The sequence below is a fragment of the Onychomys torridus genome, chromosome 7 (genome assembly GCF_903995425.1).
Source record: "Onychomys torridus chromosome 7, mOncTor1.1, whole genome shotgun sequence".
Lineage (NCBI taxonomy): Eukaryota > Metazoa > Chordata > Mammalia > Rodentia > Cricetidae > Onychomys > Onychomys torridus.
The window spans coordinates 42,456,690-42,483,295 of record NC_050449.1 but is presented as its reverse complement, the minus strand read 5'-3'; the positions used below and the strand labels follow the sequence as shown (position 1 = coordinate 42,483,295).

The following is a 26,606-nucleotide window of genomic DNA, read 5'->3' as shown; positions in this document are numbered from 1 at the left end:
GGCACACTCGAGTGCTGGGATCTGGGAGGCTGAGGTAGGAAGGTCAAAGGTTCGAAAGCCATACACCAAGAACCTGTCTCAAAATAAAACAAAACACAAAACAAAAGCAGGGGGAGAAAAACCAACCAGAATGGGGGTAAAAGGCTTGCCTAGCATGCTGGAAGCCTGGGGTTTGATCCCCAGCACCACAAATACACCAACAAAATATTCTCAATTTGAGTCAAGCATGGTGGCACACTCCTGTAATGTAGCATTTGGGAGGCAGATGCAAGCAGATCTCTTTAAATTCAAGGCCACTTTGGCCTACATTGCCAGTTCCAGGCCAGTCAAGGGCTACACTAAGAGACCCCCCTCAGGGGTTGGAGATTTAGCTCAGTGGTAGAGCATTTGCCTAGCAAGCGCAAGGCCCTGGGTTCGATCCTCAGCTCAAAAAAACAAAAAACAAAAAACAAAAAACAAAAACAAAAGAGAGAGACTACCTCAGACAAAACAAACAAAAGCCCCAGTTTGGAGTAAAGCTGCCCTGACAGAAAATGCTCTGTTGCTGGAAAGTAAAGACACAAAATAATTCCAGCATTCAGGAAACTGAAGCTGGAGAATTATTCCAAGTTCAAGGCTGGCCAGGGCTGCACGGGAAGACCAAACAACAGTGAAAGCCATCAAGTATAAGAATATAAAAAGAGCCAGGTGGGGGGAGAGAGCAACACATCTTTAATCCCAGCACTTGGGGGGCAGAGGCAGACGGATCTCAGTGAGTTCTGGAACTCAGCCTGGTCTACAAAGTTCCAGGACAGCCATGACTGTTACACAGAGAAACCCTGTCTCAGAAAACAAAACAAAACAAGAATATAAAAAGAGGCTGGGTGTGGTGGCATACTCCCAATGTAAGAAGACTGAGATCTCAGTGAATCCAGACTAGACTGGTCTTTAACAAGTTCAAGGCCAGACAGGGGTATATAGTGAGACCCTATGCCCTCTCTCAAAAAAATTGGGGGAGGGGGGGCGTTGGGAGAAATACAGCGGCACAGCTGAGACACCAGTAATTCAGACGAGGAGGCATGAAGATATTGAGCTCCATCCAGCTTGGGCTAAAAAAAAAAAACCAAAAACAAAACAAAACAAAAAAAACTGTCATGTCCTCAAAATGGAGGTGAAGGCTGGAGAGATGGCTTTGAAGTTAAGAGCACTTACTGCTCTTGCAGATTCGGATCGGGGTTCAGTTCTTAGCACCTGTATCAGGTAGCTCACAACCACCTCTAACTCCAGTTCTAGGAGATCTGATGCCCTCTTCTGGCCTCTGCACATAAATGCATGAGGCACACACATACACATAAGTGAAAATAGACCAGTAAACCTTTTTCTAAAAGGGTGTGTGAAATGGCTCAGTGGTAAAAACACAAGCATACGGGCCTGAGTTTGGTTCCCAAGAATCCACATAAAAGCTGGACACACAACAGGAGCCCCTATCATCCCAGCACTCCTACCTACAGAAGGATGGGAGATCAAGAATCCCTCCCAGTGCAGGACCAGCTAGCCTGCCATATTCAGAGGAAACAGAAGACAGACCCTGTCTCAAACAAGGTGGGAAGTGAGGGCTAACAAGCCAAGGCAGGGGGCTAGGGGAGGCTGGAACTCTGACCTGGGTATGATGGCACAAGTTTGTAATCCCTGATCTCAGGAGGACAGGAGGGGAGTTAAGAGTTCTAGGCCAGCCTGGGCTACAGGAAAAGGGGGGGGGATAGAGAAAGAGTGTGAGTTAGCTATTGCTTGTATTGTTAGCATCGGTTTTTTTAATTTTCTTTGACTACAAGACACTGTCACACAAGCCTATAATCCCACTAGTTAGAAAACACGCCGGGCGGTGGTGGCGCACGCCTGTAATCCCAGCACTCTGAAGGCAGAGGCAGGTGGATCTCTGTGAGTTCGAGGCTAGCCTGGTCTACAGAGTGAGATCCAGGAAAGGCGCAAAACTATACAGAGAAACCCTGTCTCGAAAAACCAAAAAAAAAAAAAAAAAAAAAACCAAAAAAAAACCACACACACACACAGGAGCATCAAGAGTTCAAGGTCATCCTCCCTTACAAATTTGGAGGTCAGTCTGGGCTTCAAGAAAACCAGTCTCAAAAACACACACACACCCCAAGTCATTTTGATGAAGCAGAACACAGAGCGTCCACCTGATAAGAGCTTCTCTGTTAACGAGCTCAAGATACTGAACTCTCTGTGTGAGCAATACCTTCATCAGAAGGAGCAGGAGAATGATGGAGCCAAGTCACACCTTTCTAACACTCCAAAAATCACAGCCTAATAGAAGCTGAGTGCAGAGGCTCACGTCTCTAACCCCAGCACCAAGAGGACTGAGGCAGGAGGACTGCTTCAAGTTCTAGGCCAGCCTTGGTCTCAAACAAACAAACAAACAAAATACAAAGACACGGTGGAGTAAAGGAAAATAAGGACTCAGTCAACCAAAAGACAGCAGGCGAACAAGGCATACAGCTCAGTGGTGTGAAGTGCTGGCCCAGAATGCACAAGGCCCTGGGTTCCAAGTAGGAGAGAAGGGGGGGAACGTGTGATGTGAATGAATCCTCAGTGCTGCTGCCAAGGGCGACAGGTTCCTAAGAAGCAAACTGACATCAAGCTGCTTATCCCACCCTAAGAGTAAACTTTCCTGCTGGTTTTTATCTAAGCTAATCTTGTGATTAAAACACAAGAAGCAGCCCTTAACTCACCAGTCTAAGGGGTTTAGAGATAACTCAGTGTCCACTCCAAAGATTCCAGAGCATGTTTGCAGAGAACTGTATTTTTCACTCACTAAAACCATGGAGAGCCTATACATAGTTTTGTCTGTACTTTGTACAGATGACCAACTGGGGAAGGCAGGGAAAGCATGGTAGGTTTTAAATAGCTCCCGAGTGTCGGGGGAGGATAGTGCCTCTCAACTACATTAAACATCTTTTAAGGGAAGGCAGAATGCCTCCGAGAATTCAAAAGAAAAGAAGCCATCCTACATTGAACTCACCAAGAGGAAGAAGTTATTAATACTTTCCCGAAATGTAAAAGTTATGCTCCACATATTAAGTTCCTTCAACCCAACCTGTGCCTTCAAGCATTTCATCCCAGCCTGAGCAAAAAGGGCAACAGTTATCAAGCATTCTGAGCTTATCGTCTGTCAGCCTGGGGCAAAATCTCTGGGAATACCAGTAAATGTCATCACTCTGCAGGCCATCCGTCCGTCAGGAATCATGCTACCACAGCCAGCCACAGCCTGGGAGTGCCAAGCCTTCCCAAAATAGCTGTGACTTTATACACAATGCTCATCAAACACCTCACATACAAACCCTCTCCAATCGGGAGTGCTGAAAGAGGGGTCACTACTCAGACTGTGGCAGAGGTGAACGAAGATGCCACTGATTAAAAGCCATGTAGTCTTAAATGACGGAGCCCGGAACAAATTTAAATATGACTTGCTCTCCCTTAAAATAGTATCAATATGACTGTCTCAAAACCAAATCTCACCACCTGTTTTTAAGTCACTGTCCCCAAAACAAGTAGACTTATTCTCTGAAAGAAATAAAAACAAAACAAAACAGAAAAATATGAACCCCAGCATCCAAAAGACATTGGTGAGTATCTAACAAATGCAATTTTATCTGATCACAGAAAAACCATCCACCTACTTTCATTTCCCAGCCCAAGTCTTAGAGATATCTTGTTTTCTGCACGAATTTTAAAGAGCTTGCTATGTTTTAAACTCCTAGTCTGGGAGTGTAGTACTTTGCCCCACTCCATGTGATAGGCTCCAGGCTTGACCCCCATCATGTCAAATTAATTAAAACTAAGGAGATATAAGGGGTTTCTTAGCAGTAACTGACTTTTGTATTCTAAATATTTTATGAACTTTTTCGCTTAAAAGCATAGTATTTGAACACTTGGTACAGATTTTCCATTCTGTCTTTTAAAAAGTGCAGTTCCTGAGTGGTGAGGATGTAGTGTTACTTTGTAACACAAGATGACAGTCTCAAATTGCCCACCTCCCAAGTTTCTTCAAGAGACAGTATTAGCCTTTTATTAATGTTCTCCAAGCCAGCGTTTCTGAACCCTCACCATCTCAGCCCAAAGATCCTCGTAATGTTTTTCAACCTTCTTAAATATTAGGAACCTAATAGGTGTGCCTTTTTATTCACTGTGCTGTTCCTCTCCCCTCCTTCAAAATCTACAGTGATCAATGAGGTAATCGGGGAAGCTGATTTGTTTCCGAAAGACAAGGAAGAAACGAAGGAAAAGCCGGGCGGGAAGAGGGAGGAGTGGGGCTCCAGGTCCTTTTCTGCACTTTGTTGATAAACGCCGGCTTTAAGTGAGATAACTTGTGTCTGCTTAAGCCTCTGGGAAGCCACTGCCATAAAACTGATTTGAGAGTCAGAATAAGGCACCGCAACCGAGCCTTTTGGAAGTTTGTAGCTCCTGGGTAGGGCCGGGCGCACACTTCGGGGTGACCCCGATGCCCACGACCTCACGTGCAACCCCTCTCGGTAGGGTCCCCAGCACCGGGTCCCGCACTCGATCCCACTCGGAACCTGAGTTGGCCCATACAACCAGGCAACCTCACATCGGCGCGCGACCCCACCAGCCTCGCAGGTCCCCGGCGCCCCGGGGGTGCTCCCGCCCTCAGCCCACAGGCCCTGCCTGGCCTCCGCCGGCCCGCGCCCGCTTGGCCCGCCGCGCCCCTCTCGGCCGGAGCTCGGGCGGGCCCCGCTACCCTCACCCGCCGCTCACCGAGCCATGGCCGTCCGCCGCCCCTGCCGCGTCGTCCTGCTGCAGCTCCGCCGTCATGGCCGTGGCGCCCCTCTGCGCGTAGCCCTACTCTCGTCGTCGTCCTCGTCTTCGTCGCCGCCGCCGCCGCAGCCCCCGAAGCCCCGGAGTACCGGGAGGCGCCGCCCACACGTCCCGCCCCCGCCCGCGGCGCGCGCTGGAGGCCCCGCCCACACCAGCCCGCTCCCAACACTCCCCCACCCGCAGCACGCGGCACAGGCTCCGCCCTCGGCGCGCGCGGGAGGCGCGGGTTCCCCACCCCCGCCCCCGCCCCCGCCCGCCGGCTCCCATCCCTTTAGCAGCTTGCGCCGGTGGCCCCGCCCACACGCCCCACCCTCACACCCGAGGCCCCCCCTGAGGCCCCGCCCACACACTCTGTCACGCCCGCAGCGTGCGCCAGAGGCCCGCCCCCGGCTTGCGTGAGTCCAGGGCGGAGCTTCTCCGCGTGCTCAGGCCCACGTGACCGTAGCCGGGCACTGACTAACGGGTCAGCGTCGCGTCGCCCGCCGTTGCCATTTCCGCATTTGGTGCCCAGGAAGTGGGCGGCGAGGCCTCTCGGTCTCCAAGACTCCTTCTTTCTCCATCCTGGGATGGCCGAGCCTGGCATCCGCGTCCGGCCCGGCCCCAGGTCCCCCATAGGCCCTGCGAGGCTGCTGGGTTCCCTGTGCTGACATACTTTTCCACCAGGCCTTCCAGGCGTTTCTTACTCCGGGGACCCGAAGAGAGACATAGGCTGACTCCAGTGAGCTCTGTAAAGACAACTGAGCGGGCCAGAACACTCACAGAGCTCAGCATGGTATCCTTGATCTTCAACAGGGTTGCCAAGGGTTCTAATTTTCCCGTTTTCAGGCCCTGTGTGTGTAAGCTGCGTGGAGCCTAGTGCACTAAGCCACACCCCACCCCTCTTAACGTTTGGGAGGAGGGTTTTATTGTTGGTAGCTTAGGTTTGGAATTTTGAGACAGGATCTCCCGTGGCTAACAATACCAGCCTCAGTAGTAGCCAAGGCTGGCCTTGAACTCTTGATCCTCTGTCTCCACCTGGTCTTGTATGATGGTAAGTCTGTACTGTCATGCTCAACGATGTTTTACTTTGAGACAGTCGCTGACTTTGAACTTTCTATGCTTCTGCCTTAGCCTCCTAGGTGTCTGGGAATTGGGAACTGTGCTTACCAGGTCCGTCTTTGTCAGGATTCCCTGAGGAACAGAACCATTACACTTTATAAAATTACAAAGGGATTGGTTAGGTTGACTTACACAATCAAAGATGAGGTGCTTCCAGTGTCTGCACACATGGGAGAGCCAGATCACAACAGTGGTTGTCAGTACAAGCTGCTGCCTTGGCAGTTGTAAACCCTCTACTATGGGTGCTGGAACTCAAACCCAGGGCCTCTGCAAGAGCAGTATATGCTTTTAACCACTGGATCATCTCTCCAGCCCCCAGAAGAGCCATTTTCTTCAGTGATGTAGTCACAGTTAATTTGTTTGTGTGCCTTTAAGTAACCCCTTACTTATTCCCATTTTAGCAGCCCTGACAGAGCTCTGTGGGTCACTGTTGTGGAGCAATTTCCTCCAGAATAAAACCTGCTTTGGAGGACAGCTCCTTAAGTTCAGGAAGTAAACAACTCAAAAGGCTTCAAAAGCTACCTGAAACTGACCAGATTCACTAGGCCCCTCCCTCCCCAAGCATCTATAAACAGAGCTGCTAAGAGATGCTCTCAGGTAAGCTGAACTGCCTGGAAAGAGACCCACTCCAACTGTCAAGCTGCCTGCAGGTTGTGCAGTGTGCTTGCATGGGCTTTATTGGTGAGTTATTTCTGCTCCTATAAGTGCCCCTAACCCACACTCCTATAAGTCACCCCAATAAAACTCAGTGGTTTGTTTGCCAAGTATGACTTTGATATTCTCACTATGATTTGTCATCAGTTCTCTGTGTGGCATGTCTGTTCACATCTCTCTAGGAATAGTGACACACAGTATCACTGAAAGAATGGTAAGACATGAAATTAGGAGGAGGGCTTGTTGTAAAGAAAGGGGTTCAGTGAGAGTGGGAGAAGAGAGGGTAATATAATAGGGTGACTATGGTCAAAACATATAGTATACATGTATGATAGTGTTAGAGCTGGGGAAGGCTGAGCATAAATGGCCCATGCCTTTAATACCCCCCGCGCGCACTCAGGCGGCAAAGGCAAGAGGATCTCTGTGAGTTCAAGGCCAGCCTGGTCTACATAGTGAGTTCCAGGTGCATACCTATAATCCTAGCACTTTGGAGACTGAGGCAAGAATTGATCTGCATTTGAGACTGGACTAGAACTAACTATATAGTGAGCCCAAGGCTAGCCTGGGAGACATAAACAAAAGCCAATCTCTACAAAGAATGGACAAACGGCAACAAACATGAAAGCTATGCACTAGAGTTCAAAGCAAGGCCCCTGTGAACAGTTTTTATTAAGATAACGTGTCACTATGTTTCCTAGGCTGGCCTTCAACCCTTGATCCTGCTGCCCCAGCCTCCCACTGCAGAGATTACAGGCCTATGCCATCAGGCCTGGCAGAAACAGGCTTTTGTACTCAGACTGGAAAAATACATCACATTCAGAATTGAGCACATTCCTGAGCGTGCTCAATTTGAGCTCATACAACACGTTCAAAACAATGGCAGAGGTCTGAGGAGATGGCTCAGTTGTGTAGAGGCTCTTGCTGCCAAGCCTGAGGATGTGAGTTAGAGTCCCAAGACCTTCATGATGGAAGGAGAGAACAGACCCCTGCAAGCTGTCCTCTGAGCTCCACACACTTGTTGTGGCACACAGCACATAATCCCACACACATCCACAAAAATGAATAAATGTAATAATAAAAATCCTCTGTCTCTCTCACACACATAGGGAAGCACACATGACACCCTCCCCTGAAACACACACATACAGGCAGACAGGAAAGCCTCTGGGTGGAGAATTTAGTATTATAAGGAGCAAAGTTTATCCTAGGACTCATAAAAAGAGTATATCCAAATGAACTAGCTATTTTTAGTTGTTTCTCAGGAGGCCATTACCTGAAATAACAACAATGAACAACTTTGAAGGCTCCATAATCAGTCCTTTACAGGGGCGGCAGCCTTCTCTCCCCCATACCCTACCTCTGAAGCATGGGTATTTACCTCTAAAAGTACCTGCCTACAGACTAACAAAGGCTCCAGAGATCAACCACAGTTTTGAAAAGGAAATCCAAACAGAAACCAAAGTTCTGCAAAGGGTGTGTGCCCTCTTTGTAGCTTTACTGAAAAACAGCAGGCCACAGTCACAGTATGACTAGTGGCTGAAAAAGCATCCAGCCCTCTAGCTTTAGGAACTGTGAGCCAAGACTTAAAAACACACACAAAAAGTGAGGGAGGTATGTAAGCCAATGAGAAAGACAAAAACTACATACCAGATCCACTGATGCTGGTACACTATGAGAAGAATGGCTGGCCGGGGTGCCACCACCCTGCAATCCCAGCACTGGGGAAGCAGAGGCATGAAGATTCCTGCAAATTTCAAGCTAGTGTGGATGGACTACATAGTAAGTACTGGGTCGTCCTGAACTTTATTAAGACCCTGTTTAAAAAAGATAGGGAAGAAAGAAAGAAAGGAAGGAAGGAAGGAAGGAAGGAAAGGAAGGAAGGAAAAGAAAAAGAATGTTATGTATGAATCCCAATAACTACTAAGTAAAAAAGCAAAACCTGTAACTAAAAAGCTAAGAGGTAATGAAGATAGAAATACAGACAAATCAAAGGCAGGAGTTTAGGGATATAGCTCCCTTAGTAGAAGGCTTGCCTAGCAAGTAGGAGGTCCTAGGCTTGATTCCTAGCACGATATAAACAGTGCAGATATACAGTGTACCTTGGTTGGCTCGAGTGCTTGCTTAGTAGGCAGGGTTCAAACTCCAGCACCTCCTAAACCAGGCGTGATGGTGTGCTGTGCCTGTAACCCAGCACTTAGGAAGTGGAGGAAGATCAGAAGTTCAGGGTCATCCTCAGCTATGTTCTGAGTTTGATGTCAGCCTATCTTAAAAAAAAAAAAAAAAAAAAGGCAAGAAGAAAGAAACAAAAGCACTCAGAAGCAAACTGGAGCCTAGTGGTGGTGGTGTATAATTTTAATCCCAGCACTCAGGAGGCAGAAGCAGGCAGATCTCTGAGTTCAAGCCCAGTTGGTCTACAGAGTGAGTACTAGGACAGCCAGGGCTACACAGAGAAACCCTGTCTGTAAAAAGCAAAAAAGCAAAAACAAAAAACAAACAGCAAGCTGGAAAGCAGATAAGATGAGAGATCTCAATCTGTTAATGTCAGTAGTTACTTTAAATATTAATGAATCAAACATTCTAATTAAAAGGAAGAGCTTAATGAATTGACATTTAAAAAGCAAGAACTTACAACAGTTTTTTTGGTTGGGAAATTGACTTCTTGGGGAACACAACTAGTCTGCTGGTTAAGTCCTGATTCTCAGTTTTATTTACCTTTGACCACAGGAGATAATGTCCTTTAACCCACCACCTTGGAGGCTCTCTGCATTCACACAAAGCTTTTAATTGCTGGTTAATTGTTTTCTGTTTTTCCTTATTTTTTTCCCAGAGCTTTAGTTAGGTTAAGCCAGGACACTCAATGTCTTTTAAAGACCACTCCTGTAATCCCAGTACTTAGGAGGTGGAGGAAGGAAGATCTGAAGTTCAAGGTCAGTGGGGTGGTGGTGGCTGCAAACGCCTTTAGTCTCAGCACTTGGGAGGCAGAGACAGGCGGATCTCAGTGAGTTCTAAGCCAGCTTGGTCTACAGAATGAGTTCCAGAACAGCCAGGACTACATAGAGGAACCCTGTCTCAAAATAAAACAAATAAATAAATAAAAATTTTTAAAAGTGAAGTTCAAGGTCATCCTCGGTTATTAATTTTGAAGCTGGACTATCTAAAATAAAACAGTGGCAGAAATGGATGAACAAAGGAACAAAAACCAGTACAACAAACAAACCTCAAATATCTGAGATATTTGCTAGCACTTAGCTAGCAACCCATTTCTTTCCTTCGGTATACCATTCCTTCAGTATGCAACACCAGGCAACAATGGAAGAGTTCTGCTGCTTCTTAGTGTGAGCACTATTAGCAATGATGGTGTCCTCCTGCTAGCTAGACCTAGGTTGTCCACATGCAGAGCCCCATCCTGACATCTCTCATGGATCACTGGTGGCATCAATTTACATCAATAGTAAACAAAGGGCCATGTGTGAAGAAATCCTGTTGAGTGTTTTGGGGGGTAAAGAGAGAAGGAAGAGAAACAAGACTGAAAAGGAGACATTGAATTGCAAGATAGGGTAATGACCTCAGCTGAACCTTGTTGGTTTGGATTAGCCCTAACTGTGAAGGGAGACAGAGCTAGCCATAATAATACCCACAGGAAGTAAGCCACCCCAGGACAGGATATGGCCTTGGAGAAAGTATTTCCATTTAACCAGGACATACACTATTCTTTAAAAATTATCATCATCATCATCATCATTATTACTATTAGTGTGTGTGTGCAAGCACATTTGTGGAGATTAGAAAACAACCTTCAGAAGTTAGTTCTCTCCTCTTACCAATGGTTCCAGGGCTCAAAACCCAGCTAGTCAGGCTTGCTCAGCAAGGACTTTTACCCACTCAGACAATGTATTTGGGGATGGGAGGAGGATGAGACATATCTTTTATTTTTGTGATGTTACAGACCGCTTTGTATATGGGAGGTAAACACGAAGTCACTGAGCCAACCTTCAGTGCATCATGAAAGACTGGAACACCTGGGTAGTATGTGCAAGCACTTCTACATTGGCCTCAGGGTTGAAGTGCTGGCCACAGCCGAAGTTGTGTGCCATTCAGTTTTCTGGGTGAAGTCCATATCCCTGTGTCTACAGACAAGGTAATCACCATTGATCACCAGAACTAGGGACATGGCTCTGGTTGCTGAGGGTTTCTGGAAGTCCTTTTTTTTTTATTTTGATGTTTTTGTTTTCAAGATTTATTTATTATGTATACAGTGCTCTGCCTGCATGTGTGCCTGCACACCAGAAGAGGGCACCAGATCTCATTACAGATGGTTGTGAGCCACCACGTGGTTGCTGGAAATTGAACTCAGGACCTCTGGAAGAGCAACCAGTGCTCTTAACCTCTGAGCCATCTCTCCAGCCCCCTTGTTTTGATTTTTGAGACAAGATCTTGCTATGTAGCCTGGGCTGACCTCACATTAAAAGCAATCCCCCTGCCTCAGCCTCTCAGATACAGATATTACAGGTGTGTACTATCATGTCAGCTTTCCTAACCACATCCTTTAAGAACAAAATATGAATCAGTGTGTGACAGTGCATTCCTATATTCACAGCATGAAGAAGAGAGTCCAAGGTCATCTCCTGCTAGATATAGAATGTGAGTCTCAAGAGGAAGAGCAGGAGACGTGGGAGGGAAAAGAGGAGGATGAGGAGAGAAGGAGGAAATTAACTGGGTGTGGTGGCACAAGCCACTTGAGAGCCTCAGGCAGAAAGATCACTGGAGATTTTGAGGTCAGCCTGGGCAACATAGCAATTCTCTCTCTCTCTCTCTCTCTCTCTCTCTCTCTCTCTCTCTCTCTCTCTCTCTCTGTGTGTGTGTGTGTGTGTGTGTGTGTGTGTGTGTTCCCAATGGTAGTGGCAGGAAGAGTCCAGGGACTCACTGGCTGGCCTGCCTATCATAGTCAGTGAGCCTCAGGTTCAGTGAGAGACATTGACTAAAAACAAGAAAAAATAAAAAGAAAGAAAAAGTCAAGAGTGACCTGATGTTGATCTCTGGCTTCCCCACACATGCAAACACACATATTTGCACACATACACTCAAACACACTTGTACCGACATGCATGCACACATGCACACACACAGACACAAAATGACAGAAGCTTACCTTGACCACCATAGTCATTGGCTATGGGAACAGGCACTCAGAAGGCAGAGCCAGGTGGATCTCTGTGAGTTTGAGGCTAGCCTGGTCTACAGAGCTAGTACAGGACAGGCTCAAAAGCTAAAGTGAAACCCTGTCTTGAAAAACCAAAAAAAAAAAGAAAAGAAAAAAGAAAAGAAAAGAAACTCCATGGTGACTGTCATGTGTGGCCACATCTACAAACAAGAAGCTCAACAAAAGCAAACAGGCTCACTGGTATATGGCCAGGATGAATTTCCATCCAATGATTAACTTCTGCTTTAATGTGTATGAAAATCTTCTTTGGGAATGTCTGCTTCTGTTTTATGTTCTCACTATGCCTTCTCAGCCTCAGTGAACTGTAACTCTGAAAGTGACCCACAATTAAAAAAAAAAAAAAAAGTGATCAGGTCATGGACCATGTGCCTCTGGTAAAATTTATAGAAAAATCTTCAAAGCTGTTGGGAGAGAGAAGAGCATCCTCTGGTAGAGGTAATGCTGGTTTACAAATAGTTAAATGCATTTCTGCATGATTGAGTTCTGAAAAAGCTAGGCCTTAGGCTACTTAGAACTTAACCGTCTTCTGGGTATTGGGATGTAGCTCAGCTGGAAGAGTGTTTGCCTAGCATGGAGGAAGCCCTGGTTCCAACCCCAGCACCAATAGACCAGGCATGATGTCACTCCTGTAATCCCAGCACTCTGGAGGTTAGAGAGAGGAGGATCACGAAAGTTCATCTTTGACACATAGTGTTTGCTTCTTAAAGACTTAGAAACTCTGCACCTCCAGTACATCTTGCTGTTCTCTGCAGTGGAGCACCTTTCACGATATCTGCAGATCTTATTTGCACCCTTGGTACAGTTTCTATGCTTCCACCGGGCTTCTGTGCACTCACTCTATCTGCCAAGGCCTACAACTGACTTTTGCTAGAAACCTCTCTTGGACCAATAAAGCTTTGTCTGCCCAGGAAAAGAGTGGGAAACCTCTGGGAGTCCTCTCCTTCCTGTGATCCTAGACCATAAAGATCCCTTACACCAGTGGGTTAAGTGGCAGTGTGCAAGGCAGGCCCCCTTGTCCAGCTTTCATGGCTGGATTCCCCTCAATCCCTTCCATTTCCTGATTTCTATTGTGTAAATGAAATAGATTGGTTGTAGCCAAGTCCTGATGGCATGCTTCTAAGACCTTATAGAATTTGATCTCTCATAACATATGCTAAAATTCAATATGAATTTAACAATATTGTTCAATAATACTGTAACTTTTATGTTTGTTTTGAGAGCTGGGCGGTGGTGGCGCACGCCTTTAATCCCAGCACTCTGGAGGCAGAGGCCGGATCTCTGTGAGTTCAAGACCAGCCTGGTCTACAGAGCAAGATCCAGGAAAGGCGCAAAGCAGCACAGAGAAACTCTATTTCGGAAAAACAAAAACAAACAAACAAAAACAAAACCCTTGGCCATGTTTGTTTTGAGACAGTCTTGCTGTGTAGCCTATGCTGGACTCAAACTCTTGGCAATCCTCCTGCCCCAGCAGGATGCTGGGATTACAGGCTTGTACTCTGAGCTCTATTTCAGAATTTTTCAGGGGTGGGAAACCAGGACTTTATTTATTCCTCTTCTTAGGAGCTCTGCTCTGAGGAAGTCACTTAAGGAAATTGGAAGGCTCCTTTGAATCAAGATTTGAAGGAGCAGGAGTGAAGAGGTTAGTGTGGGTAGGTATCTAGTTAACAGTTGTCCATTGAGAGGGAGCAGAGTGGATGGGTGGGTGTGGGTTGGTGTTAGGAAACTCCAAGAGGGAAATTCAGAGCAAAGAAAGAGTGACGAACAAATTGAAGAGTGGCATGACTTTCAAATCATCTAAAGACTCAGTGTATAAGGAAGTTGAGGGTCCAGTGATGATGGTGGAACAGAAACCAGAGGCCTTAAACCAGACCGACGACTCATTGCCATGAATGTTCCAAATAAAGCTGACTGAACGAAAGGGTACACTGTGTGACACCTCGGATCCCAACGCCACTGGGAGGAATGAAGAGGTGTGGGAGAGGCGGGAAAGATGGAGGAGCCAAGAGGGATTTCTTTGTTTTGTTTTTATTGCTGTTGTTTGGTTGGTTGGTTTGGTTGGTTTGATTTTGTTTGGTTTTAATTTTTCTTTTTAAATTTTCTTTTGTGGGGGGTGGGGCAGGGAACACTGCAAGGGTGAAGGGTGGATATGGGAGGACTGGGAAATGAGCAGAATTGGGGTACATGATGTGAAGTTCCCAAAGAATCCATAAAGAAATTATGTTAAAAAATAAAGAATAAAGTTTAGGTTTGGCAGGATGCCTCATCAGTTATAGACACCCACCTGCTAAGGAGCCTGACAACCTGAGTTCGATCACCTGGACCCACACAGTGAAGGGATAGTCGACTCCTGAAGATTGTCCTCTGATCTTCACATGAACATTATGACATGTACTCAAACACACACACACACACACACACACACACACACACACACACACACACCAAATAAACACATAACTGTGAAAAATTCGATAGTTTAATGCTGAATGTGGGGATTGACTGTAATCCCAGTCTGACAAGGTACACATAAGGAGGATCAGGAGCTCAAAGTCATCCTCCTTTACTGAGACCACCTTGGGCAACAAGAGACCTCATTTCAATAAACAACAAGCAGAATTTAAAGAGTGGTGTGTTGTTGCACTTGGGAGGCAGAGGCAAGAGAGTCCACAAGTTTGAGGCTGCACAGGACTGCACAGTGAGACTTTTTTTTTTTTTTTTAAAAAAAGCCAAGATAAGCAAATAAATACATAAATGAATGAATGGATAAATAATTCAAAATAGGTTGGTTATAGTTTTCTCACTACACAGAATTTGGTACAGCAAGCAGAAGGGCTGCCTGCCACACGGTGGCGCTCTGACTACATCCATCGCCAGAGACCGGCTTCCTGGGAGCTTATTCTTTTACTCCTTGCTCAGTCTTTAAAGGCCCTAACTAGAGGTCTGTCACACTCCAGCCATAGTCAGCCCCCCTATCATTAGTGCCAAGCCTTCCTCCTGAAGCAATGACAGTGTCAATTTCAGCAGTAGCAAGGAGGGGACAAGTACAGCTGTTGTGCCTTTTAGAATAATTGCTACAGGCCATTTGGAGACAGCATTATAATCACAGCGCTTACACAGACTTATACAATATTTCGGTTTCCTATTTTAAGCCCCGTTAGCATTCTGTGTCATGAACTTGTGAATCTATTCAAGTCATGTGAGTGTAGAATTATCTGCCCACAATTTTCCAGTGTGCTTGTGGCCCATGGAAGGCACCATGAGCTCACCTTTTGGCCCTGCTGTCCATGGCTATGTTACCTGTACTCAGGACAAAGGTCACTCTCTCAAAACAAAACAACAAAAACAAAAACAAAACCCAAAAAGACAAAAAGCCCAAGGTCTTACATAGCCTGCACTGGCTTCCAACTCTCTATGAAGCTGTAGGTGGCCTTGAACTCTCAAGCCTCCATCCTCTACCACCCAATGCTGGAATTATAGGCATGCGCTAGGGTTCTTAGTTTCTGTAGTGTCCTGAAGGGACCCCAGGGCTTATATGTGCTAGGCAATCACTCTACCAACTGAACTTTATCTCTAGCTTCCTGGCCACTGCCCCACCCAAGATAAAGTCTTGCCTTATGTTCTCTATGTAGCCCAGGCTGCCCTTGAACGTGCTTTATAGACTAAACGAGCTTTAGACTTTCAGTGATCCTTCTGCATTTGTCTCCCAAAGGCTGAGATTAGATGTGGGAGCCCACAGAGGTTTCCTAGTGAGATCTGAGCTTGCTTTACCCAGCAGGACTGCATAAGAGGATGAGTGGACGACGGGCCTGGGTCCCAGGTGTTTAGAAAGGTCTACACTTGGTTGTATCTAGCAAGTGGGAGGTCTTTTGCCTCACCCCTTGGCATTGTTATAAAAAGCTCTTTTTTCTGGGCTTTTGGGTATTGACCCAGGTCCTCTCGAAGCTATTTCGTGGTTTCTGTCTTTCTTCCTCTTGGCTAGGCCTATCATTCTACCTAATATTCCTTATTCCTCTCTTCTCCTTATAGGAACCCTGGAAAAGGTGAGGGCTGATCCTCCACATTTAGAAGTATGTGTCACTAAGCCTGGCTACAAAGGCCACTTTCCTCTGCCCTGTCTGGCTTCCTCCTATCTACTTTCCCCATCTTTTGGTCTTTTTTTTTGGGGGGGGGTGGGGGGGGGGAGGGAGAGTTGGTTCAAGACAGGGTTTCTCTGTGTATCCATGGCTGTCCTGGAACTCACTGTAGACCAGGCTGGCTTTGATCTCAGAGATCCTCTTGCCTCTGCCTCCCAAGTGCTGGATTAAAGATGTGTGCCACCACTGTCTGGTCAGGGAAGAACTCAGGAGGGTGGCTGCCTCTGCTCTGGTGGTTGAGAAAAAGCCCTCAAAGTTTATCTTCATCTTCTACCCCACGACCCCTGGTGCTTTCTTATCTTTTCATTTCTGATGTCCAGCACAATTCCTCACATAGTAGAAGAAGGAATGGACAAGTAAATAAAACAGCTTCTAAATTGAGTGTCCCAGGAGTCCAGTTGAAGAGAGGTAGAAGGATTATGTAAGCAAGGAGGGTGGGGTGTGATATGAAGTCACAACATGCCCACATGGTTGGGCTTGCCCGAAGGACCGTCTGGTTATTTCCAGTTCAAAATAGCCATTTCCAGGTCAAAACATCTCGCATGACTAGGACTCTGTGGCTTTGTATGGTTGCGTAAAGTAGCCACATGCGGTCCTGTACGCATGCGCAGCCCACTCTTTAAAAAGCCGGTGCCATTTTGCACAGGTCTCCTCTTCTCTTCTCTTCTTCTCCTCTCTTCTTGTCCCACAGGCCTGTCGCGTCTGTCCCTTCTATCCTATATCAATAAACAGCTCTTCTGTGAATTTGTCGTGTTCCTCGCGGGGTAAGAGCGCCAAAATAACTAACAGGGTGGTCAAGATCATGACAGGAAAATCCACAGAAATAGTTGACCTGAGCTTGGGGGAACTCACCAACACTAGACTGACAGCTAGGGAGCCTCCATGGGACTGACCTAGGTCCTCTGCATGTGGGTGACAGTTGTGTAGCTTGGTCTGTTTGTGGGGACCCTAGCAGTGGGACCAGGATCTGTCCTAGTGCATGAGCTGGCTTTTTGGAACCTGCTCCCTATGGTGGGATGCCTTGCTTAGCCTTCATGCAGAAGGGAGGAGCTTGGTCCGGCTTCAACTTGGTATGCCATGCTTTCTTGACTCCCTTGGGAGGCCTTACCCTTCAGAGGAGTAGATGTGGGTGGGTGGGGCGTAGGAAGGAGGTGAGGGAAGGGAATGGGATGAGAGGAGGGAAACTGTGGTTGGTATGTAAAATAAATTTAAAAATTAATAAAAAATAGAAAAAAAAAGAAAAGGAAACCTTGATAAACAAACAAACAAATAAATAAATTGGGTATCACAGCTCCTGGCTGCAATCCTAGCACTCAGGCAGGATGCAGCTGCATGTTTTCCTGTGTTTCCCACAGCCACTCGGACTCAATTAGACACACACAGGCTTATATTACTTACAAACTATATGGCCTAAGGCTCAGGCTTCTTGCTAGCTGGCTCTTATAACTTAACCCATTCCTTTTATTCTACAAGTTGCCACGTGGCTTCCTGGTGTTTTTACATCTTGCTTCTGCTGGGAGCGGCTGGCATCTCCTCTCTGCCGCTCCTTTCTTCTTCCTGTCTATGTGCTTGAATTTCCTGCCTGCCTCTAAGCTGCCTTGCCATAGGCAAATACAGCTTTATTTATCAACCAATCAGAGCAACACATGTTCACAGCATACAGAAGGACATCCCCCAGCAGGAGGAGGATTGGCATGAGTCTGAAGACAGCCTGGACTACTATCTTAGTTAGGATTATTATTGCTGTGATGAAATACCATCACCAAAAGCAACTTGAAGAAGAAAGGGTTTGTTTATTTGGTTACTTTCACATCACTGTTCATCATCAAAGAAAGTCAGGACAGGAACTCAAACAGGGCAAGAACCTGTAGCCAAGAGCTGATGCAGAGGCCACGGAGGGGTGCTGCTCACTGGCTTGCTCCACATGGCTCGCTCAGCCTGCTTTCTCTTTCATTTTTTTTTCTAACTTTCTTTTTATTTATTCTTTCTTTCACACCATGCATTTCAGTCCCATTCATTTCCTGTTCCTTTGTGTCCATCCTCTGCCCTTGCAACCTCCCCTCAAAATAAAATGAAATAAAATATGAGGGAAAATCTCCTCATGGAGGCTGTAGTGTGACATAGCAAGTCACAAAGTAAACCCTTTTATTTGTACATTGTTTTGTTTTGTTTCGTTTTTTCGAGACAGGGTTTCTCTGTGTAGCTTTGGCTGACCTGGAATTCGCTCTGTAGACCAGGCTGGCCTCAAACTCACAGAGATCCACCTGGTTCTGCCTCCCAAGTGCTGGGATTAAAGGCATGCACCACCACTGCCTGGCTCCATATACCTTTTTTTTTTTTTTTAATTATTAAGAAATTTTTATTCATTTTACATACCAACCACAGATCTCCCTCCTTCCACACCCCCCCTGCCTCCCTCCCAAACCCACTCCCTCAGTCCTTCCTCCGACAAGGTAAGGTCTCCTGTGGGGAGTCAGCAATGGTTCCATAAATCTTTATGTGAAAGTGTTCATTGCAAAGAGTCATTGGTCTGGTTCGAGGCCTCTGGTTTCTGCTACACTATCGATGCTGGGCCCTCACTGGGACTCCTCTTGGTTGTCCTGTTACTGTGCGTCATGGAGATCCTGCAGCTTTGGGTCTACAGGACCAGCCCCTTCTCATGCTCCAGCAGATCATAGATGGGGTGGGCGTTGGGGTGGGCCTGGGTGGTTGCAGGGTGGACCTGCCTGCTAGCTCTCCCTTATCCTCACCACCAGGGTGAGCTCTCCTGCATTGCCCTTGCTAGTTCCTTGTGTTTTGAGACTCCTGGAGTTCACTGACTGGATGGTCAGCAAGTCTCAGGGATCCTCTGCCTCCTCAATGTTGGGATTACGGAGTGCACCATCAGCCTGGCTTCTTACATGGGTTCTGGTAACTGAACTCAAGTCTCATGCTTGCCCGGTGTCCCTAGTCATTGTTCTGTTGCTGAGAAGAGACACAGCAACTCTTTTTTTTTTTTTTTTTTTTTTTTTTTTGGTTTTTTGAGACAGGGTTTCTCTGTGTAGCTTTGAGCCTCTCCTGGAACTCACTTGGTAGTTCAGGCTGGCCTCAAACTCATAGAGATCCACCTGCCTCTGCCTCCTGAGTGCTGGGTTTAAAGGTGTGCACCACCACCACCTGGCTTTTTTTTTTTTTTTTTAAGGTTTATTTATTTACTATGTATACAGTATTCAGTCTGCATGTATCCCTGCAGGCCAGAAGAGGGCGCTAGATCTCATTACAGATGGTTCTAAACCACCATGTGGATGCTGGGTATTGAACTCAGGACCTCTGGAAGAGCAGTCAGTGCTCTTAACCTCTGAGCCATCTCTCCAGCCCCCCCCCCTTTTTTTTTTAATATATACAGTATTCTGCCTGCGTTTATGCCAATATGCCAGAAGAGGGTCCCAGATATTATTACAGATGTTTGTGAGCCACCATGTGGTTGCTGGGAGTTGAATTCAGGATGTCTGAAAGAGTAGCCAGTGCTCTTAACCTCTGAGCCATCTCTCCAACCCCCATAGCAACTCTTACATAAGAGAAAGCATTTAACTGGGGACTTGCTTACAATTTCAGAGGTTTAGTCCATCGTTGTTATGGTGGGGACCATGGCAGCATGCAGGCAGGCACTGGAGCTACATCCTGATCCATAAGCAGAGAAAGAGACTAGACCTGACATGGGGTTTTGAAACCTCAAAGCCCACCCCCAGTGACACACTTTCTCCAACAAGGCCACACCCCCCCTAATCTTTTTCAAATAGTGCCTCTTCCTGATGACTAAGCATTCAACTAGATGAGCCTGTGGGGCCATTCTTATTCAAACCACCACATCTGGCAAGCACTTTACTGCCCACTGTGGTGATATTTTGTGCTCTAATAAATAAAGCTTGCCTGAAGATCAGAGGGCGGGCTAGACACTAGTTAACCATAGAGGCCAGGCAGTGGTGGCACACACTTTAATCCTAACATTTGGGAGGAGGAAGCAAGAAGATCAGGAGTTCAAGGCTGCCCTGGGCTACACGAGATTGATCCAGTGAGTGAGAACTCATGAGGGAAGTGGAGACAGGAAGATGAGGCAGATGGAAACAGAAAGATGAGGCAGATGGAGACAGGAAGATGAGGGGGGATGGATACAGGAGCTTGGTCCTTTTGGTCTGAGGATTCCTAGAGGTAAGAAGTCTTTCTAGTGGCTGGCTGCTCTGCTTCTCTGATCTTTCAGCTTTCACTCTGATATCTGACTCTGGGGTTTTTATTGTTAAGACCAATTAGAATTTACACTACAGACAACTCTTCAACCCTCTCCCCCACGTCACCTTTTAAAACAGAGTCTTTCTGGGTAGCTCTGGTTTGCCATGAATTCATTACATAGCCCAGTCTGGCCTCAAATTCATGCCAATCCTCCTGCCTCACCTTCCCAAGCAGCAGGGATTAATGATGTGAGTTACCACACTTGGCTCTGTTCCTTCTGTGTCGTGGAGTCTGTCTTACTCCCAAGGGCTTACAAGATCTTGGACTGTGGGCAATCTCAGAGACCCAAGAGAAGCAGTATCCACCTGTACCTGTGCCTATTACCCTGTGTGCTGCTTCCTTACTGAGCCCAATAAATAGCAGTCTGGCTCAAATCCAAGCCATCCTCCTCACTGTGCTTTATGAGATAGTGGCAAAAAGATATCATCTTGAGTGTGGGCTTGAGAAAGCTGGATGCTCTTTCTTGTGTAAGCCAAAAAAAAAAAAAAAAAAAAATCCTTTCTGTTCACTTGTTCACCCTTCCTTCCTTCTGAACATTTGCTGAGCACTGGTTAGCTCTGTGCTGGAGTCACAGAGACAAACAAGACCACCTTCACAATATCCAGGGTGCGATGGTTAGTTCTAATTCTCAACTTGACATAACCTAGCTTCACTTGGGAAGAGAGATTCAATTCAGTTAGGGGTTGTCTATATTGATTTGGCCTGTGGGTATGTCCTAAGAAGAAATATAGTCCAGGTTGGCCTTGAACTCACTCTATTCTCCTGCATTAGTATCCCAAGAACTGTGACTATCCACATGAGCCATCATGACTGCCCATGTTAATTAATTGATTAATTAATGACCAGAAAATATGTATTATCAATTGCAAGTTCCAATCTAAAGGGAAATCAGAGTGTGAGCTTGGATTGGCAGAGCTGCCTCAGTAGTCGGGTCAATATTTATTTCATTGGAGTAATGAAAATTACATATGGGCTGGGGCTGGAGGGTCACTCAGTTGGTGGGGTTGCCTAGCAGACACAGATCACTAGTTCAGTCACCAGCACTATCAAAAAACAGATGTGGTGGAGCACACCTGTCATCTCAGCACGCAGGAAACAGAATCAAGAGGACCAGAGTTTAATGCCATCCTCAGGCCAGCCTGAGCTCCACAAGATCTTGTCAAAAATAAAATGAGGGGTTGGGGACTTAGCTCAGTGGTAAAGCGCTTTCCTAGCAAGCACAAGGCCCTGGGTTTGATCCTCAGCTCTGGCAAAAAAAACAAAACAAAACAAAGAAAAAACCAAAAAAAAAAAAACAAACAAACAAACAAATGGAAAGATAGTACATGTCTATAATCTCAGGGACGCTGAAGCAGGAGGATCACTATGAGGTCAGTGCCTACAGGCTGAAACACTGTCTCACAAAGCAACAGCACAGAAAGTAAACTGCAGGAGGGGGTGTGCTTAGTGGACACTCATCTTGGTTAGAGCATTGATCTGCTCTCCTCCTCCATCCAGCCTGACCAGATGTGTGCAGGAACCTTGGTTCTCCTTGAATATGTACATCTGTCAAAATTCCTGTCAATTTGAGTACAACTGCCTAGGGACTGAACAAAGAGAGTTAGTGATTAACTTCAAAGAACTTTGTTGGAGAGGAATAAAGATATTTAAGGCCTATTTTGTGAACTAATTGCATTTGCATATTTATGGGATTTACTGATATAGCAGTAATTAAAAACTATTTAGTAGTCTTAAAGGACACATAACTCAGTTGCCGTTTGCATAATAAACACTTCCTTATTATGTTTGCATAATAAGCCCTCTACCCCTGCTTCTTCCAGAAGACGTCGGTCCATCTAAAAGGTGCCACATCTTACTTGGAAATGGAAGAGCATGGAACTGGATTTTCTGGGGTGGTGGAGAGGGGCTTCTGAAAAAATACCCTTCTAGCAACTCTCTTAAGGTGGGCCTGGCCTGAGTTGCAGTTAGAGAATGGTAGACACAAACCTCACTCGACATTTTGGTTCACTTTGCCCAGGTGCTATTTCTGAGGATCCGGAGAAGAACACAGTGGTACAGGCCTATAGCATCAGCAGAGGCTGAGGTAGAAGGTACGTGTACACACACACACACACACACACACACACACACACACACACACACACACACACACACACACACACACACACCACAAAATATCACACAACACATCACATACAACGCATAACATAATACACCATGCACACATACACCACACACAACACATACGTGGTGTTATTTTATTTGTGCTGAAATGTGATATTTTATTTGTGTGCATTAATAAAGCTTACCAGGAAATTACCAGCCATTTAGAGTAAACAAGAAGTCAGACAGCACATGCCCTTAATCCTTTAGCAGGCAGGGTCTCTATGTTCAAGGCCATACTTGGGAACAGAGTCAAGTGTGGTGACACATGCCTTTAATCCCAGAACCAACCGTAGAGACCTGGAGGTCTGTACAGACAGACAGAAAGTGACAGAGTTATGTAGGAAAAGGAAGTGAGGTAGCTGGACTAAGAGCCAGTGAGAGGGCAGAACAGCAAGGCAATAAAGGTGTGGATAGACAGGAAGTAGCTCCCATTCGGAAGCTGCAGAGTTGGTGAGGTAAGGTTGGCTGGTGGCTTTCCCTATTTTCCTGATATAAAGCTTTCACCCCATATTTCACTTCATGTTTTTTTTTTTTTTAATTTAATAAGACCATTTAGAAATTCGTCTACAACAACACACATGAAACATGACTCCAGCTTTGCATCATAAATATGCTGATTTGGGGGGATGGAGAAATGGCTCAGTGGTTAAGAGAACCTGTTGTTCTTGCAGAGGACCCAGGTTCATTTCCCAGTACCAACAAAGTAGTTTACAACCATCCAGTTCCAGGGATGCAACACCTTTTCTGGCGTCCATGGGCACTAGGCATGCCTGTAGTATACATACATACATACACATACATACATACATACATACATACATACATACATACATAAGTACCTATGTACGTACATACATACACACAGGCAAGACATTCATACACAGAAAATAAAAGTAACCGAAAACAATTAAATCTACCGATCTGTTTGAAAGGCTTCAATGCAATTCAAGCTCATATTTATCCTTCCTAGGAAGTGTTCATAGAAGCCCTTGGTAGTAAAAAGCTATGTGTCTTTGAAGGGAGGGTTTTAAGGAGAGTGAGAGGAGACAATTTTCACATACACAAAAATTAAAGGTTGAGCTGGGTGTGGCTGTGCACACTTTTTATCTCTGTGAGCTGGAGGCCAGATTGGTCTACATAATGAGTTCCAAGCCAGCCAGAACTATATGGTAAAATGATACCAATCTAAAACCACTGAGTAAATAAACTAAACCCTGGTAGGAGGGTGACATGGAGAAGAGAGCTGAGCTAGTACATGGCCACAAACTCCCCTAAAGACACAGTACTCACACAAACTCCTGGCAGGAGGCAGCAGCCAAGAGCCGTACCAGGTAGCAGCACCAGACTGCAGTTAAATCAGCTAATGAAGGTCATAATGTACCTACATTACACATCATTAGCAAGAGCCTTGCAGTAACAGATGGGCACATGAGAAAGCACAAAGGAAAGGGAGGGAAGAACGTTCCAGAAGGGTCGGACAGAGTCATGGCTCACTAGAAAGTGTGGCAGGACACCATGCGGATCACCATCTCAGTTCAAACCTCTGCACAAAGGGAGGCTTCTGAGTCCTCCTGCAGAGAGGCACTACCCACAGATGTGCCCCCTCTTGTTCAGGTTCTCCTCAGAGGCAAAAGCAGATTCTCAGAACTGGCACAAGATGGGAGGGAGGTGAGCTAATCTCTAGAAGCCCAGAGTACCAACGTCTGTAACAGGTACTTCTCAAACACAAAACCAAGAAAAACAAACCTCCTAGATTTAACCTCCAGCAGGCTAAATTTTGCTTTTCTTGTCTTCTGAAATGTTTTCACACATACAACAAACCCATAAGGATGGAGGAGACAGCTCTCTTCTCCCACCCCCACTGACACAACTCTTTCTCAGCCAGTTGACTGCACCTTGACTGCACCTAGGACTCCTGCTGTATCACTCCATGACTTCCTCCCTTGAGATAGAGTCTCTTACCAAAGCTGCAGCTAGAGAGGAGGAGCTGATATAATGAAAAGTGAGCAAGTATTCAATCAGTCACAGCAACAAATCTTTTATCGGGGGCCAGCAAGATGGCTCATTGGGTATAGGCGTTTCCCACCAAGCCTGGAGATCCGAGTTGGATCCCTAAGACCTATACGGTGGAAGGAGAGAACTAACTCCCAAAAGTTGTTCTCTGACCCCTACATGTACGCTGCAGCACATGCCCACCCCACCCCTGCATACAAAATAAATAAATAAAAATATTTTTTAAAAGGGACGTTAAAAAAAGTCTTTTATCGAATGATGTTAAACATTAATAGTTCTTATCTTCAAGAAGCCTAGAAGCGTCTTAGTTACTTTGTGGACCGTGCTTGGTGGAAATTTAAAAAGCATTCCTATTTATCAAAAATCAATGTTTCTCTTAATTAAAGGGGCCTAGCAGAAACAAAAAGCACTCTCTTCACTGTATTGTTTATAGTTGATGTTCATTAGACAATACCAGGTTCCCATTAGCTGCTTGTAACTCAAGAGCCCAGTGACTGTTCCCAAAGACTGGAGACGTTACTGCCTAAGTCTGATTTAAGACAGCTATCTGGATCTCAATTATTAATGAAATTAGGGTCCTGAACGCCAGCAAGAACATTGCCTTAGGTAAAGGCTGTAAAGGAAATCATATTAGCATGGAATTTCCTCTCCTCAGGGGCTCCTCTTATATTGCATTATTCACTTAGCCGTCTCCTGTAAGGGAGATGGACTGTTGGCCATCATCCTAGGGCAGAGCCAAATGGAGAAGCTAGTGGGGCTCATGAAGGCATCAATCTCCAAACCTCCATGTGGTGTTTGTACGCCTTGGTCCAGTGGGATGTTTACAAAATAGCAAGAAGGTTACCACAAGAAAGCAAGCAGAAGAACAGGGTGGAGGGGTGCTGAGTGATGCAAAATTGAGCAGCAGCACACCCAGTAGTTACTGCTCTTCTCTGTTACCTGCCCCAGAACGATTGGAAAGTGCCATGATTCCTCTGTGGTCCTGCCTCCTGGTGGCTGCTGTAGGTAAGTCCTGTCAATGGTTAGGCTGGGTACAGTGTCTTAGCTCTCACAGTGTGGTGTCCATACCGTGCGGGAACATCTCGAGTTCGTTCCTTTTTATTCATAATCTGTTTAATGCTAGTCCTATGAAGATTTGAAGAGACCAGTGATATGTTTCTGACACGCCCCCGCTCCCCAACCCCACCCCCCACATACACACACAATCATACATACCTGTACAACATCATGCACTGGAGCTTTTTATACAGGTGAAAATTCATTCCAAAACATTATGATTGGTGGGAAAATCTTCACTTCTGAGGAAATCTGGCTCACTGTGGCAATTTACATCAAGTATGGGGTAATCTCTTTCAGATATGTATGAATAAGGTGTTTTAGGATCCCTGATAGCCTTGGCATTATTATAAGCCTTTGGCAGAGCGAGGAAGAATGCCATGGATTTGTCTCAGCTGTAGATTCCTGTATATCATTTTGATATCACAGTGTTTAAGTCTAGCTTTACAGAAACTGTAGATGTGGCTAGTATATTGCGAACGGCAGGTGCAAAGACATGCAAGTTTTGAGTATATGATTTCTCTTAAAATACTTTAGAGATAATATGTGTTTTAATGTATGAAATGATATTTACATGGTAACATTAACTATACTGAATTAAACTGTTTTACTTAGGATACAATTGATTTTTTAAAAAAGTGTATAAATCAAGAATCTATAGTTGGCTCATACCTACATGTGGGTATATACCATTCTCTTTTTCTTAAATCCAGTTCTCTAATCCAGTGGTTCTCAATACATGGGCTGTGACCCCTTTGTGGGGGGGTCGAACAACCCTTTCACAGAGGTCACCTAAGACCATCCTGCATATCAGATAGTTACATTACGATTCATAACAGTAGCAACATTACAGTTATGAAGTAGGAACGAGAACGATTTTATGTGGGGGTCCCCACAGCACGAGGAAGTGCATGAGAACCCCTGGGACTAATCTGCTAAAATGTCTTTTCCTCCACTCCAACCGTGCTTAAAAAGAGAGAGAAAAAGTTTCTGTTTCTGTTGGTGATTCCAAACACACTAGTTTCTTTTATCTTCTCCTTATGCCCTATCTCTTTGAGGGTTCTCCTAGAACTTGGGTCTGAATACTCAGAGTTTAAAATATTACTGGAAGTGGGATGAGTCAGTTATGGAGAGGAAAGAAAGAAATTTGGTAACTAAAGAGCTGG

At 45.7% G+C, this 26,606-nt stretch overlaps 2 protein-coding genes across 9 annotated transcripts in view; one reads left to right on the top strand and one right to left on the bottom strand.

Annotated features, from left to right (window-relative positions):
* Usp28 (ubiquitin specific peptidase 28) overlaps nt 1-4,925 on the bottom strand; it is a 62,508-nt gene extending 57,583 nt beyond the window's left edge. For all 6 annotated transcript variants that reach the window (XM_036192471.1, XM_036192473.1, XM_036192475.1 and 3 more), the window contains exon 1: nt 4,774-4,925. In XM_036192471.1, coding sequence (XP_036048364.1) covers nt 4,774-4,830 — 57 coding nt within the window. In that variant the 5' untranslated portion in view covers nt 4,831-4,925. The remainder of the gene's footprint in view (nt 1-4,773) is intronic.
* Nucleotides 4,926-5,273: 348 nt separating this feature from the next.
* Nucleotides 5,274-26,606, top strand: part of Htr3b (5-hydroxytryptamine receptor 3B) — a 49,477-nt gene continuing 28,144 nt past the window's right edge. Inside the window, exons 1-3 of one of the 3 annotated variants that reach the window (XM_036191659.1) lie at nt 5,274-5,605; nt 22,223-22,295; nt 25,333-25,389. In XM_036191659.1, coding sequence (XP_036047552.1) covers nt 5,603-5,605; nt 22,223-22,295; nt 25,333-25,389 — 133 coding nt within the window. In that variant the 5' untranslated portion in view covers nt 5,274-5,602. Of the gene's footprint in view, nt 5,864-22,222; nt 22,296-25,332; nt 25,390-26,606 lie in introns of all 3 variants that reach the window. The other 2 variants (XM_036191660.1, XM_036191661.1) reach the window with 2 other exon arrangements.